At 42.2% G+C, this 16815-nt stretch overlaps 1 protein-coding gene across 1 annotated transcript in view; it reads left to right on the forward strand.

Annotated features, from left to right (window-relative positions):
* The window catches only part of NUP210 (nucleoporin 210), a 462103-nt gene that overhangs the window by 206278 nt on the left and 239010 nt on the right, over window positions 1-16815 (forward strand). Inside the window, exons 19-20 of the mRNA XM_069206618.1 lie at window positions 8947-9051; window positions 9213-9314. Coding sequence (XP_069062719.1) covers window positions 8947-9051; window positions 9213-9314 — 207 coding nt within the window. The remainder of the gene's footprint in view (window positions 1-8946; window positions 9052-9212; window positions 9315-16815) is intronic.

Consider the following 16815-nt stretch of genomic DNA (forward strand, 5'->3'; position numbering starts at 1 on the left):
TGTTGACTTTTTGATGAAGACCGTACGTTTGCCCTATATGTTTGGTGTGCTGATCAATCAAGTAGGCCAACTTTTTATATTTTGGCATTCTGATCCTTTAACAAAGTCAATAGGCTTGCCTTTCCTACAGTGACACCCTTTATATTGTTACATCACAAAGTCAGACGTGCATGCCCGCAACGGCCTGTGCCCAGCCACACCTTGGCAAAAGGCCATGCTCACTGGGGGGTAGGGCAATCGCATGGGGCTGAGCGCCCGCAGGGGATTTGGCACCTAACCACATGCTGCATGTGGCAATGAACATTTAATTTATATATTTTTTAAAACGTGGAAATTCATTGAAAACTATCAGGTTAAAGTGATGTTATAGTTAGAAACTGTGATAATATCTTACTTTATAATTTAAAAAAAAACTTAGATACTGGAAAAAAACTTAGATTAAAGGGACTTTATAGGTAGGTGAAAATGTAAGTTAAAAGGCACTGTTTGTAATGAACAAAACCACTGAAATTCACCGGTTATAGTTATCTCAGCTAACTAGAACGTGCGCCCTCACGGATGTTAGACCATCAACAACCAAGATTTCGGAGACTTTTCTCATCACCTACCAGATGACTTGAGATGCATTACTAAGTGTTGCCTTCAAAAAGAATCTTAAGTTACACTTAATGTGGACTTCCAACTGTTCTTGTGTTTAACTTCCTCACAGTATGCCCATGCCCATTTTCAAGTAGAATAGTAGTTTCCAATGATTATTTGCCTTCCCTTGCATTATTTGTTCCTTCATACCCCTATGCAGACAGTGAAAAGTGCAATGGGTGCTGTTTCACCCTTCGCACTGCTACATTGCCGCCATCAACAGTGTATGTACTGTAGACTGCACAATTTAGCTGCAAACTGGGCTATGGCCCTTTTCTTCACCTGCGCATGGCCACAATATGTGATCATGATATGGCCCAAGGTATGTATCCTGAACACCTTCATACTGAGAAAGGCTCGTCTGCAACCTTCTTGTGTAAAGTAGTGGGTGTGTTCTTGTCTCCCTGATGCACCGACAATCTACATCCTGAAAAAACAAGCAGAAAGATGCCTTGCGTGTAAACATTCCATCTCATAGACAGCACTTACTAGTGCAGTCCGTTCAGTAGGCAGCCCTTTCTGTTTCTCAAGCCTTGCTTTTCATTATGGGCCTTGTAGTTAAGTATAAAACACTCATGTTTAATATTTCTTTTTTATCCTATCTTTGGCTCAGTAGCCCATGCCAATGCATTGTGGTTGTTGTAGTGGTGATATATAGCTGTACAGGACTCCTGACATGTAGTTCACTCTATGTGGAATTCTTTATTGAAGTGTAGCTAGATAGGATGGCTTGCCCAGCAGTAAGTCTCCATGTAACAGTTAGGTTATACTTGGTGTAGTTTCTCTGACTTTTATTTTATTGAATTATATACAAAATTCTGCAACTAAACTTACTTTCTAGTATAAAATGCTAAATACAAAGGAAATTTACGAATCTACAGGTGGGAGAAAGAATTAAAGCCCTTTACCAGTTTATGATATCTATAAAATTATTAAGTGCTAAACATCTAAAATGTCAAGTCTTTAAATTCCTAATTATTTCCATTACATTCTGTTGGATTGTCTTACTCCCTCATTCAGTGATCAAGGATCTGGCAGTTAGCATACCAATTAAAATGTATTTACAGTCAAATAATCTTAGATTATCTGTGTACCTTAGTTAATCAAAGACTGAAGGAATAGGATGAGGATCTATATTGAAACCCAATTTATACTAAAATAAAGAAATGACATTTCTGTTCTTGGACCAACTATGCTGATTCAAAATCCCATTTTAAAAGCTGTGCAAGAGTGCTGATGTGTAATACACCATATAGGCAGCATCTATTTATATCTGGGGTGGAGATCTCCGTATGGCAAAGTACATGGAAAAGTTAAAAAGTTGACTAACTTTAAAACAAATTAGTAAAATATTTTTAATTATAACGTAAACTGATGTATATATGTATTTTAAATGTCAAACTAAATTAAGAAAAAGACAGCACCACTAATAACTTCTTTTAAAATTATTTTTATGAAAATTGAATAACAAATATCACCGCAAGTCCTCAGTGATGTATATAATTGAAAGTAATTTATTTTTATTAATTGTTTGATTTTTAAGATCCAAAAAGATTAACATGTTAAAATGATAAATGCCTTATTTTTACATATTTGTTAACAATAAATTATTTTAGATGTATAATTAGTTTTTAAATAGTTTAATTTAACGTAGTAAATGTCTGAGGATCTCTCAATAGAACAGATAGGAGGAGTCAAATTTTACACTCATAATTTTGTGAATCACATTTTATAGTATGTAGTACTACTTTATGAACTACAAAATGTAGTTAGTGAATTGAGCCCTAAGACAGTGGTTCCCAACCTTTTGACTTCCGTGACTCCCGTTTTGTCATTACTGGAACCCGGGGACCCTCACTGAATCATTATTGGAATCCGGGGACCCCCCCAGTGAGTCATTGGGGACCTAAACTGTTAATATTATTTAATTTTCTGAGCAGTCACGGACCCCCTGAGAAGGCTTCGTGGACCCCCAGGGGTCCCCTGACCAGTAGGCGTTGTACTATATGGCTAGTCACACCCCTAATGTGGGCTGCCTGATGTGCTCCATGAAAGAAGAGTTCCACCATCTTGTTTTTGGTTGAACTAGGAACTGTGGGACAGGGTTATGCCCACTCCCCACAGGAAGCGGTCATATAGGGGGTGTAGTCGCAAAAAAGAGCTGACCCACGCAAAAACCAAGGACTAACTGCAGACTTGCTGCCAAACCCTGCCTACCTGCTCCTGTCCCTACAATTGCAAAGACCTGACTTGTCCTGCAGCTGTACATCCGCCAATAGCCTTGGGGGCCTGCAAGCACTTCGCCAACCAGCCATCATCTCTCTTGGAGTGGAGGAGCCACTTCTCTGAACCAGCAGGCACCAACCGCGACTGCCCGGTTCCTCGTTTTGCTGACCATAGGGTACATGAGGGAGCATCTCACAAGGAAGAAGATCTGGTGTGCCCAGAAGTGTTGCCCCGTTGACCTATAAAGACTTTGTGATGCAGGGGCTCCCGGGAGCCTCCCTGCACTAAAAACTGGGGTACCTCTGCCAGTTGGAAGCACCAAGGCTTGTTTGTGTTCAGCTGGAACACCACTGCCATGAAAACAGACCTGCACGTTGAGGGACTTCAATAGAGGCCAGCTCTGTGCCAGAAGTTGTCTTGCTGTGTTTCTTTCCCCAGTGCTGCAGGTACCGCTGAGAACCTATCTCCCAGTGGCGCACCAGCCAGCACCTCTGCACCGCAGCCCCACAGTCCAGGTACATGTCTTCTGCTGTTGTCCCCTTGACCCAGGGGTCCCCATGAGTCAAGCCCACCGTTGGGTTCTTCTGGACCTGTCCCCAAGTCTCCCCTTGCAGATCATGCTGTTTGACAGGTCTTTTTAAACTCCACAGGACTGTGTGCCCTAACCTGCTGGTGGTTTCTTGGACCATTGGACCAAAGCACCTTAACCCCAAAAGAAGATCTTCTACAACCGTTTGCAAGTATACCTATGTAGTGAGTGTTTCTTCAATAGGAAAACATTTCCGCCTTAGAGCCTCAAATCGGGCAGCTGTGATTTTCTACTGTTTACCTGTAAAAATCTAAAAATGTCTTAACTCATCTGATCCTGAAGATCTGGTGTCTAAAATATATATATATATATATATATATATATATATATATATATATATATATATATATAAAATTCTGTGTTTTTTCTTTTAAATTGGTCTTTAGTTTCTTCTTGAGTGTGTTACGCATACTGACTGTGTGTTAAACACATGCTTAACACTACCCTCTGATAAGCCTAAACTGGTCACCTGCACTACCACAAAAAGAGCATTTAGGATTATTAATTTAAGTCCTGTAAACCAATAAGGGTTGACTGGACTATCTGCATGGTGCACCCCTACATTGGTACATTACATAGGTAGCCATCTTCCTACAAACAGGAACTGCCTCAGGGAGATACTTAGGTGACCAATTCAGCCAAGGTATGCTTCCCACCCGCCCCATAAGATGCTCTGGTATATCCCTTAGACTTTCTACCTAACTGAATCAGACATTTGCAGTTTACTAAAGATGGTAAAAAATGTATTGATTGATCCCGCCTTTTGTTTGGGGGGGTTGCTAAATCAATTCAATGATTTATCTGAAACGGGGATGATATCTACTATTAATGAAGCCTCACAGCAAGCATGTTGAAGCTATCCATTATTAGTCTTTTGTTTGAAATATCTATTCTAGATTGAGTAGGCTCTGACAAACTAAAAGTATTATAGCGAAGATCTTAAATAAAACAATAGACAAGATGGCACCAAAACAAGTGCAGTTCTGCATAGCAAGTCATTGTTTATTAGATAGTAACCAACCTGGATGTTACAGAAATGGTCTTTGTTGATTGTAGTTGACACACTCCTCCAAATCATTGACCAAAGTAATTTTTGCTTCTTAATTCCAATAGACCTGCTCAGCACTGTGAGCCACAAGATTGTGATTTAGCAATTGATTAAATCTGTGGGGTTAAGCATCAAAGCCAATAGATGACTCATTGCCTTCCTGCATGACATTGGTTGGATAATCCAGTTGAGATTTTTATACATCATCAGCCTCCATCTCCACCTGCAGTGACTTGCATGATTCCCCCTATTCTGAAAAAAAACAAGATTTGATTTCCTATCACATACTGAAAATAGACACATTTTTCTACGGCTCAGAAAACAGCCCCCAAATAGATTTGTTCCAAAAATGTATAAAAAAAAAATTGGGTTCTGGGGAAACAGAACACTGTTCAACTGAGTGTGAAGCAAAAGAGAGACCTTAGTAGATGGTGGATGGAATCAAGTCTGGGTTACAAAATGCTGACATACCTGGATGGCCTATTCAGACCAAAAAGAAAGTGAAACATCTAAACTGCTGATTAGTTTAAAACCTCTTTGTGAATTACCAGGTAAAAACTGAAAAAAGAACACATACGTTTTCATTAGCTGACTGAAGAATACGTATACATCTCATTCTACCTAAGCTTTGAGGGAATCTGATAAAATAAATAGTCTATGCCAGACTTCCATATGGAATTACCAAAAAGCAGCTGTTGATCCTGCAAAATCTTCAGAACCTGAGTCTGACTTGCAGTAGGCCTGTAATTAAGGCATGACATTTAATCATCAAGAAAATCACTTCATCGTTGGTGTTCTAAGGAGGCAAGGGTGGATTTGAAGTACAGTTTGCATTTGATTTAAATGCAAAAATGTACTGCCATCATCACCTCAACAAGATTAGACCATAAGTCTACCAGTATGCTCCGGGGGGAGACAGTATAAACCAGTCAGTAATGAAAGTTGAAGAATGAGCGATCTTTTTTCCAAATAGTGAACTGTCTCCTATATTTCATCTGACTGAATGCAAACCTGATAAAATGTATGTGAACAGTTAAGAACTACAACACGATGATGGACGTAGTGCTGAAACTTTTCAAACACTCACCCCCAATCACAGATCTGGGTTAAATTCATCATTCTTTTGCTCACCATGCCACCCTAGTTTGGACCTAGCTATATGCAATTCAGTCTTGATCCTGCTCCCTATGGGAACAGTCAAGCCTGAACTTCCAGGCAAGGTCCTCCGTGGACTGGAAACTGGCATCCTGTGACCGGTTTCGGGGTGTCACCCCATATCAGCCAGGCTAGCTTGAATCCAGCGGTACAGTGAGCAAGGTACCCATGTCTGGGCATACCATGGCCACATATGGCAAACATAGCAACACAACAAGATGATGGGTGGGGTGATGAAACTTTTCAAACACTTACCCCCGGTAACAGATCTGGGTTAAATCCATCGTTCTTTTGCTCTCCAGGCCACCCCAGTTTGCCCCACCATATGCAAATCAGCCTTGACCCTGCCCCCCATGGGAACAGTCCAGCCTGAATTGCCAGGCCTTCTTGTTTTTGCATGTGTTGCCCTAAGTGGGAAGGGTATGCCCAGATGTGGGTCCTGTGTCGGCTATGCCACCAGGTTCAAGAAAGCCTGACTGATGTGGGGTGATACCCCGAAAGTATTCCTAGGATGCTTGTTTCTGTCCAGGGAGGAACTGGCCTGGCAGTTCGGGCTGGACTGTTCCCATGGGGAGCAGGGTCAAGACTGATTTGAATATGGCTGAGTCCAAACTGGAATGACATGGAGAGCAAAAAACACTGATGGATTAAACCCAGATCTGTGACTGGGGGTAAATGTTTGATTTATTCCACATTCCGTCTATCATCTGTTCTTCGAACACTTAAGAATTACTCTTTTCAGGTATCCTCCTGTCTGACAATGTTAGCACTGACTGTTGCTTAGAAGCAAGTTGTTTGCAGTGAGCACCTAAAATGTTTCTTCATAAGAAATAAACGTGAATAACCCTCAAAATAATTAATAAAGAAAAACACCAGACAGCCCCATGGAGACTAGAATAGGCATTGTACTAACCCCTCTACAAAAGGAAAAGTAGCATTTTTGTTTTACTTATTTCTAAATTTATCAGAAAGTCCTGTCCCTTCTTGTATCTTTTCAATAGAGCCCCATTTCCAGTGGACACTTCTAACTGGCGATTCTTCCCAGGCTCCTGACTGGATCTAAAAAATCTTGAAATAGCTCCTGCATGCTGGTAGAGGTTGCCATTGCCTGCCATTGTGATTCAGGCCAGTCTCTAGACAGGACCGCACAAAGTTGCATAGTGGTGCTATCCCTGCAGGCTGGTGTCTGTTCATCTTTCTCCATGCCATTCAGTGTAGATCTGGAGCTTACCTCATTCGAGTTTTTCAAAGTAACCAGTGGTGCATCAAAGTTACATCACTGAAGTCATTGTTAAACATCCAAGCTTCATACAAAGAAGTTGTTTAGCAAAGGAACCATGCCCGTGCAGCAGGAGGGTGATAAAGGACACTGTTTCAAACATATTAAAGGCTTCATATTTTGAAATGACCTCCAAATGTGCACAAACATGCGGTTGTATTGATAAAACTATATAGCATACAAAAGATAATGTGTGAAAATTGGCCTTCAGGGAATATTTATCATTTGCGCATCACCACATAAAGTGTCTTGATTTGTTTTGATTATATTAAAAACTTCTATTCCATCATATTTCAGAATTACAAAAATGTGCTTCATTTGTACTTGCCTAACTGCTCATTTGCAAATATTTGTATTTTTTTGTGTTACAAAAATGGATCTTTTCACCCTTCCTGTACCCCAGCAACATTGACACATAGTTTAGTATACCTACGCCTCTCAATTTAAGGCCATAAAGAAAAGTAAACACCAAGCACCATGTTAAACAATAAGCAGCAATTTGTCAGTATACATAGCCTGACATTTGACCTCTATCTTTAAATGTACCAGAAATGAGGCATGATAAAAATGTATCTTTCTGGCTTATTCACGTTATGAACCTCAGTATGATTGTTAGGGATGCTGCATCACCCCCAGCACCTTTACTTCTAGTGCCTATTAAGGTGTAGCTTTTCAAAACGCTAAGGGCCTGATATCATGGCAGACAGTTTACTCTGTCACAAATGTGACGGTTATTCTTTACTCTGTATTACAATTTACCTTGGATATAATGGAATCGTAATACGCCGGGCTGGATATCTGTCACATACGTTACAGAGTAACCCCCTCCGCCAAGATGTAAGGCCCTTAGATTTCAACAATGCCATGCAAACTTTCTGTTGGATACTCTACCTATGGATTCCTCTTTTGCTCATTCTTTCTTGTTATGTAGAGTGGAATTAATAAGGTGTTCCAAACTAGATTTGCACATTGAAAAGATTCCTAAAACTGTCAGTTATGCTCCGCATCTGAGGCCATGGAAAAGACAAATGAATATACTAATGTTAATGTGCAGTGGTGACATCTATATACAGCTCTGTCACCTGTTTTGGAGGTGGAGCAGATTTGTGATGGAGGCATTGCACCAGCTATTGCTGGAGTTTCCAGATCCAGTCTGACACCTGGGAAGATTCATAAGTTGAGGAATCTGCCATTAGACAGATCATTCATCAGAAAAAGTGTTACTGAACTTAATTTGTTCTTTTTATCCTGTATAATCAGCAATCCTTAAATCACCATATTCATCATTCATTTATTTGATTTGAAAAGTGATATGTAGAATTTAGATGGGTGTTTATCATCAGTGGTGATGACTCTCCCTGACTGACATCATAAAGAATGCCAGCAGAATTTGTCTTCCATTCATTTGCAGCCCCAGTTGGATGGAGGAAAATCATTTACAGGTGGCATTGAAATGCTAGCGATTCCTGACATAAGGAGGCAGAGGAGGGCTGCCAGCGGCATCTCATCCCCAGCTTTCTCACGTTCTGTCTATAGTTGAAAGACCAATGGAGGATCAGACTCTTGCAGTCTGTTTGTTGCACTTGTTTGTGTACCTTCTGTTTTTAAGTCATTGGCTGTTTCTGGCAAAATGTGACCTTTTCACAGGTTTATGAACTTCTTACTAACTAATGGAATGATGATTTTAGAAGGTGGCAGTCATCCTTGTATGTACTGAGTTTGTCAATGTAAAGTTGTTCCTGTTTTTAAGGTGGCGATAATGTTTACGATTGGTCCCATTTTTAAGATAACTATAATGTTTGTGAACTTAATCCAGTTTACAGCTGTGTGTGGTGGTAACTATGAGAATGTTACTGCACATCGTTCAAATATATGAAAAATAATGCATGTTTGAATTACTTAGTAACCACCTACATGTTCCCTGTAAGTTAACTTTCTGCCTTCCGGTAAGCAAAATGTTTGGTTTGGATACTGAGGGATAGATTTTAATGATGCTTTTTTCCTTTTCAGTATGATTCTCTTGCTCCAGTTTCTACCACTATTGAACTAATTCTTGTTGAAGATGTTAAAGTAAACCCTAGTGAGATCACAATCTACAATCATCCCGATGCCAGGGTAAGAGTACATTTTCACTTTTAATTAAAAGGCTTATCTAGTTACACAGAAAATCACATGCCAATATGAAGCACTACCAAGCCATGATTTGCACAGGACTAAAATATCATAGTTTACTATGAATGTATCTTATACTAATGGTCATACATTGTATTTTTCAGGCTGAGCTGTTTGTGAAGGAGGGATCCGGGTACTTCTTTATGAATTCCAGTGTTGAGGATGTTATACGGTTTGAGAACCAAGAAATAAATGGCATGGTGGTGGTGAGTAAATTGTTTCATGTGTTTAAAGATTTATTAAAGGAACTTTGTTAAATCTACAATTTAATTTAGAACACAGTTATTAAGCATGTGTTGATTAGTTGGTGTATAACACCTGAAGAAAAATCCGGCAGAGATCTGCAGTACAAGACATTAGTGACTTTGCATGTTTTAATTGTTGTGCACATTTAGACTACCAACTCCAAACAAGCCCAGGTCAGGAGTTTTTGATTTATTCCCATGTGCTGTCTAACTTGACATCTCATTCAGATTTTCAGTGGATGTGATATCAGGTCATCGCTTGTTGCAAACCAGCATTCTTCACCGGCTCAGTCAATTCAGATTTATTTATGTTTCATTTTTAACCAACCATTCCTAGTAGATAATATAAAATTAATATAGTATATGTATGCTTCAATTAGACTGTGACATGCATGAAATTCATTTAGAATGTGTGCTTCAATTGTGTCTTTATATTCCATTAATTGCCCAATGAAGTAATGGCATGTAATGACCTATTTTAATGACTTACTGGAGGTTGCTGGTTTCCATACAATATTTGAATCGTACTAACCATTGGTAAAATTTATTTTACAAATAGTAGTGTAACGTCATGCACTGGGACACTCAAACCAGGAGAGGATGTGTGCTTTGCACATTGATAAATTTTAGACTAGTGGACCTCATCTTTGTTGCGCATGAAACATTTGAAATGCATGGTCCAGAGTTTTATGCTGTGTTTATAACGAGAAGTGCCAAGCACAACTTCTAACTTTGAGACATTTTGGTTCATAAACAAAGGAATACAACTTCTAAAAGTGTGTATGTTTGTATTTATTTTTGTAATATGTCTCACCTTAATTAACAGAAGAAATACCAAAGATCCTACATTGAAATGCCTGGACTGGGGTAGACAGTAACACAGATTACAATAGAAAAAAGTTATTTGGTAATGGAGCCGAATAGAAGTGGATATCAAATACATTTTACATCAATCCTCTTAACTATACAGATATTTCCGGTGAAACAGCACGTTTTGTAATGCCATAGTCTTTTCTAACCATCATGCTTTGAGAGTGGTGTTTTTTTTATATTCCTATATAAAGGCCTGCCTAAAGCGTGTTAGGGTAATCTAGCCTGGCATCTATTACATTTTCCTAGCAGTTCAGTGATGTTAAGTGCTGGATTGGAATGGATAATCTGCCTCCCAAATACCTACTGTTTACATTTTGTAAGTAGACAAGGCGTGTAGTGTTCCCAATGTTAGTCATTATAAAGCTGCTGAGGTGTGAGTGTTTTTTTAATTGGTTCTGTAATTTAAGAAGACCCTGGTCTAGCAAATAACATTGATTATAGTGGCCATTGAGTAGTATGTATTGTTGGAAACAATCCAGGTGGGATTAGCAATTATACCCCAATGCATGACTTAAAGAAAGGAGTTGGAGGGGTTATACAGTAAGGCTTGAGGGCAGTGTACATTCCATTATAACTCAGGAGGCCAAAGTTGTCAAGAAGGACTCACATTCCCGTAAATATAGACTTATAGGAAGGTTTGGCTGTCCAGAACTGAAACAGTCCACAAGCCCTGAATGACACTATCACATTCTCTCATAAGCTCAAGAAATGTCTGTAAGAACTAGCAGCCGCCAGACAACTCTTGTCTAAGAGATGAGTTGCTTAGTGTTCTAAGAGAAGCATTTCACCCCCCAATAGTATTGATTCTGCCAGCAGAATGAATATGTAACCCTGACTGAACATGATGAAGAAGTTTAACAGTTTGAACTCTTCATTTTCCTTGTTTCAGAAAATTAAATGGAGGTTGTTTAGTCTTCAAAACCAAACGTTGTTTACTACTGCCAGACTCTGATCACTTTAAAAATGATTTATTCAGTTTTCCCTGCTCAAAGATGACAATGTAGCTAGAATGCTGCATCATGGCCAGTGCAGTAATGGATCCATCTTTATGTCCTGCTGGTTTAACCCCCTTGACTGCCCATATTATATGGGAGGTTTTCCACCTCAGGTTAACTTTGTGACCTCTAGTTAAAAATGATAAATTTGGAAGTCTCCCTTCCACCAATCCTGTGTGCAGTTTTTAATGATTTCTTCACAAGAGGGAAAGCCTCACTTTTCTGATGGATTGACTGTCTCTTGGGCATCAGTAAGTCTGCAAGTCTTGTATAAAGTGGCCTTGTGAACTTTTACGGGGTGCTTCATTGATAAGCTACATACTGACATCCCCTGCAAATATGGAGGAATATCTAGCCCCTTCTTAATTCTTCCCTAGGATTGAGCCTTTAAAGCAGGCTGTGGAATTGTCTTGGACTAGTCAACACTTTATCCTTCATTTCCTTAGATGTAGCCCCAGGCCCAATTTTTCTGTTTGTAAAGGGGGGAGGTGGTTGAAAGAGGCTACTGTGACCAAAAAAGGGTAATACAAATATGCACCTAGCTTGTCAACCTATCTCTATAAGGAATTCCAAACATAAGTGTCTGATTTACAGACTATCTAGGGCAAAATTCGATTTTCAACTAAGTCTCCCACCCTGAAACCAGAGGCTAAAGTGTAGTGCCCAATGCTGGGGAATGTACATGTTGAAAATCTGTGGTAAGTTTACTTTAGGTGTGAGGCTGTCACTGTGACTTGCAAAACCTACAAAACAGGGAGGCTTAATTTCTGTGAAGGAAGAGACCAATAAACCTGTTGTTAACTCTGCATGTCCAGTATCCTGAATCTTCAAGTGGAAAGAAGATATACACCTATAAGATCAATTTAACCTCCATTAAATACAAATGAAAAAAACTGCATACACTACTATGTATCATGGTCACCCAGTCAGGGCATTGGAGGTCTGGCACCTAGAGATGGAATCCTTAGGATGTGCAAATGTTGGAAATATTTCCATTTTGCCCATGGATTATTTGCACTCGGAGGGCAGGTACCCCAAACTAACATTTTGCTTGGCTTACGTGCCAATTGACTTAGCATCTTTGTGCCACCACCCTCAATGAAATCCCTCACATGCAAATAAGGATCACAATTGGACAGTTGCTTTAATTAAACTACAAATATTATTTCTTTAATGACCTATTTCTATATGGGTGAGCTACAGCAAAAAATTGCTTTTTCTAACATACCGGAAAAAATATTAAAATAAATATAATGCCAGTGTGTTGCATGCTCACCTGAGCAGCTGATTGGGCGAGGGCAGCAATCTTCTCTTGCAGCAATCTTCTCTTGCAGCAATCTCTTTCTAAGGGTTTTCAGAATTATGAAATGTATGGTTTTTATACTAACCCTTTTGTCCTGGGGTGAAGGTCTATTATCAAATAAATAGATAACCATAACAGTTATTATATAAGCCTTATGTGGCAAGCAGAAATAGTCTTAACAAGCAGTTCTGAGAGAGGAAGGAAGTCCTCGCCATATGTTGATCTTCCTTTCTACATGCGTTTGATTGTGTTCTGCTGAACACAATATTATTCCAATTGGCCCTCCAGTTCCACATTTTTTTTTAGAAGATATCTTAGAATGATGTTGTGCAGATTGTATTAGTTTTCACCTTTTCACCTTTCCAAGATGTCGGACATATTGCATCTAAATTTGTCAGTCATTTTGTTACTTCAAAAAACTGATGCACTATTCCCAAAAAAAATCCAAGATGGCTATATGCTTTGATATTTAATTTTGTACTAATTTTATATTGCAAGAATATGGCTGCACATTGGGCGATCCAAGTATTTTTCCTACTTTAATTCTTTTGTGTTTTGCTTTGGGTGGTGAAGACTGTGGTGGTCATTATGAGATTGTCGGTCCGTGGACCACCACGGTGGAGGTAGCAGTCATACCGCCGTGGCCCCGGTGGTGTAGACCACCAAATTAGGAGCAGGGGGATGGAACCAACAGAATCCAGCCAAGTCACTGCCCAAATCGCCACTGTGGACGAGCCGCGGCGGCTGATGGTAGGCATATCCAGGCCGGCTGGGAGGCTGTTTCCCACAACCATATTACGAGGCCGCCAGAATTTCTGGGGTGGTCCCACCGACACGAAAAGCCTGGTGGAAACAAAGCACACAAAAGGGAACACTAACCTTCAAAAACACAGGCACGTCCGGTGGCGCCATGGCACGCGAATTGCAACTCTTCCCAATGCGCCTGCTGGCCAAAGAACTACAGGAACAGCGATGGCGACAAAGACAAATTTGGGTGCATGGATGCCATGTGTGTGCTGTGTAACTGTTGGGTGGGTGACTTTGGGTGTCTCAATGTAGTGGGAGGAGGGGGGAGTAGACGCGGAAGATGGCACTGGGGGATGTGTGAGTGAATGTGTGGTGGTGTCTGCAGGTAGGCTGGGTGTGCTGCATGTGGGGGTGTTGAGTCATGCTGAGTGTGCATGTGGTGTATGGGGTGCATGTATGTGGGTCTGATATGGTAGTGACCGTGGCAGTGAGGGCACGTGTGGCAGGATCTGGGACTGATGAGGTGGTGACTGCAGGTGTGAGTGGTGTAGTGCCTGTGAGGGGATGCCAGTCCCTGAAAGGCATTCACAATGGTTGACTGCCCTACAGAGATGGACTTCGGGAGGTCAGTATGCTTCTCATTGAAGGCAGCAGGGCTGACTGGGGCTGGGGCCGAGGTGCCTGCGGTGAAGGAGGTGCCCACCTTCCTGGGTGAGTGGGCACAGGCAACTGGGTGGGGAGCTACAGGGAGGGCGGTGGTAGGAAGGGGGTGGCGGACAATGATGAAGCTGGGCTGGTCCTAGATGGGCCCGCCAGGGAGCTGCCATCCTAGGAAGAATCAGAGGATGGTGTTGTCGATCCTGTCTCACCCATGGAACTCCCCTCGCCCTCCCTCCCACTAGTCCCATTGGCTCTGCTGGATTCAGCCTCCTGGGTCCTGTGGGCTGCAGCTTCCTCACTGGCTGGTGCCCCTTCTCCTTCGCCATAAGATGCTGATGCACACAAAGACAGAGGAAGAGAGGGAGGATGGGAGGGTGGGAGAGAGACAGGATGCAATGGGTCAGTGCTAGCACAAGAGTTACACAGAGTAACAACATAATTATCTGCTGCCATGTCCTCACCTATACATGCACCAGCAGTGGGACATCATGGGGGAAACTAGCTATACTGATGTGAAATGCAGATGGAGGTACCATTGCGCTCATGTACGTGAGATGAGTCATACTAATCACATGTGACCAATACTTGCCTACTTCACATGTCCATTTAGGGAAACAATCCCTGTACTCCTGAATCAGCTGACTCCTGCATGGCTAGGTATCATTCTTATTAAGCCATGGACACATTGCACTGTGACATCTTGGCCCACTCTGCCTCACACTTACAGTATGTGGCAGCAGATTGAGTACTCACTTATCTCCCCTGGCACAGTGGTAGGCAAATAAAGAAGACAATGCCCTGACACCTCAAGTGTACTGATGATGTTGCCAGGACCTGGGTACCCAACCTTGGTTGAGGGTGACCACACAAGTTACACATTGGAATTAATTTCCCTCATAAGTCAGTGTCTGCATTGTATGGACACACATCTGTGAGACCAATCCTGCCATGGTGGCTAATACCCATAGGGGACAAGCCAGCATCCTAGTACCTACGCTACAGCTTCCCACCAGTGCTCAGCCCCCACCCACGTAAGCAACACAGTAATAAGGTGAGTGTGTGCACTTACCCCCTTGTGGCTGGTGTTCTACCCTCAAGTGCCCATCCACCTCAGGGTAGGCCACCGCCAATATGCAGGCTATTGGGAGGGGTCAGGGTCCGACAGGCAGAGCCCTCCTTCGTTGGGAGGACGTCCCCAGCTGGGCCTCAGCGGTTTTCTGGACCCAGCGTCTCAGGTCCTCCTACCTGTTTCTGCAGTGGGTGCTCCGCCGGACATGGACCACCAGGATCCGCACTTGCTTGGCAATGGCATGCCAAATCCCTTTCTTCTGATGGGCGCTGACCTGCATGGGTGACATAGACAGAAGGACAAAATCATGTACAGTGGCATCACAGGGACAGCAGTGAACAGCACACATCTCATTGCCACACTCCTATTCACACCACTTATGCACTTACTCCTCACCCATCTCCATGCATCCACCTTATCTGCCACGTTCCAAAGCCTTTTATCCCCATACACATCACTATCAGACAGGATGGTGACATCTGGCTTACCTGCTGCTCTGGTGCCCCATACAGCTGTCCATACAGGAGTAGAACTTCGTCCATGAGCTTCTCCAGCTCCCCTTGGGTGAAGACTGGGGCCCTATCCCCTGCAGGGTGTGGCATCTTGTCTACCACAGTCAGAACACAGCAGCACATGCAGTGGAGGTCTTGTGTGGAGGAGTCAAGTAAGCAATGCCACATGAAATGGCAGTCATGGCCGCAACGAACATCACCGTCACTGCTGGCAGCGATCACCATTGGCTCCAGTCTCCCATAGACAACCATGTTATCCAGTGAGTAGTAGCGCTGCGGTTGCGACCGCCTACCGCCATGATGTCTAACGTTGGCGGTATGAGGTCACTTCCATCTGTCCTCTGCATGCCATTTTAGCTGTATTAAATGAGTAGTGAGTGAATATTTGCTGTGTCATGGGTGACACTCTGTGAATATTGCACAGCTTTACTATGTCCACACAGTCAATGAAGCTTCCAATAACTCCTCCCTCTCCTATGCCCAGATACAGTGCAATGTTGAGGATGAGACATGCTCCTTTGTGCCGGCCCCCTAGTCGAACTTTCCATCCTGAAATAGCGACACATCATTCAGACGTATCGTCTAAACAGTCAGACCATCATGGAGCTGGTGAGCTAGTTGAAGCCTGATCTGTTGCTTGCCGTACGTTATCCCAATGCCATCCCTCCCACAGTACAGGTGTTGTCAGTCCTGTCCTCCACTTTCTTGCCACAGGCACGTTCCAGATAACAGTGGGCTTGGCAGCAGGAATGTCACATCCAATGTTTAGTAGCATTTTGAAGTATGTACTGTGTGCCCCGCTAAGACATCTGCTCTGCTATATCAGGTTCCCCCAACGTGCTGATTTGGTCACTGTCAAAGCTACCTTCTACGATTTGCCACATGTCCTTCATGTGATTGGGGCCATAGATGGCACACACATTGCCTTGGTGCCACCCAGAAGAAATGAACTAGTGTTCAGAGACCGAAAAAACTTTTATTCTATTAATGTGTAGATGGTGTGTCTCGCTGACCAATGTATCTCCCAAATGAAGACCCTGGTTCTGTGCATGATTCCTTCATTCTGTGGAACAGCAATATCCCACACATGATGGCACCACTACAGATAGATCGGGCCTGGCTCATCGGTATGTATTTATTCGTATGTGTGGCCCTGCACACTCAACTCTCTCGTCACACCCTGCCCTATCTCCCTCCCGGTCTTGACATGGGTCCTACATCAGTGCACACAGGTGACTTTGGCTATCCCAACCTTCCCTGGCTACTGACACCTGTGAGACATCTGACTACAGATGCAGAAGAC

Source organism: Pleurodeles waltl, chromosome 9, assembly GCF_031143425.1.
Source record: "Pleurodeles waltl isolate 20211129_DDA chromosome 9, aPleWal1.hap1.20221129, whole genome shotgun sequence".
NCBI classification, from domain to species: Eukaryota; Metazoa; Chordata; class Amphibia; order Caudata; family Salamandridae; genus Pleurodeles; species Pleurodeles waltl.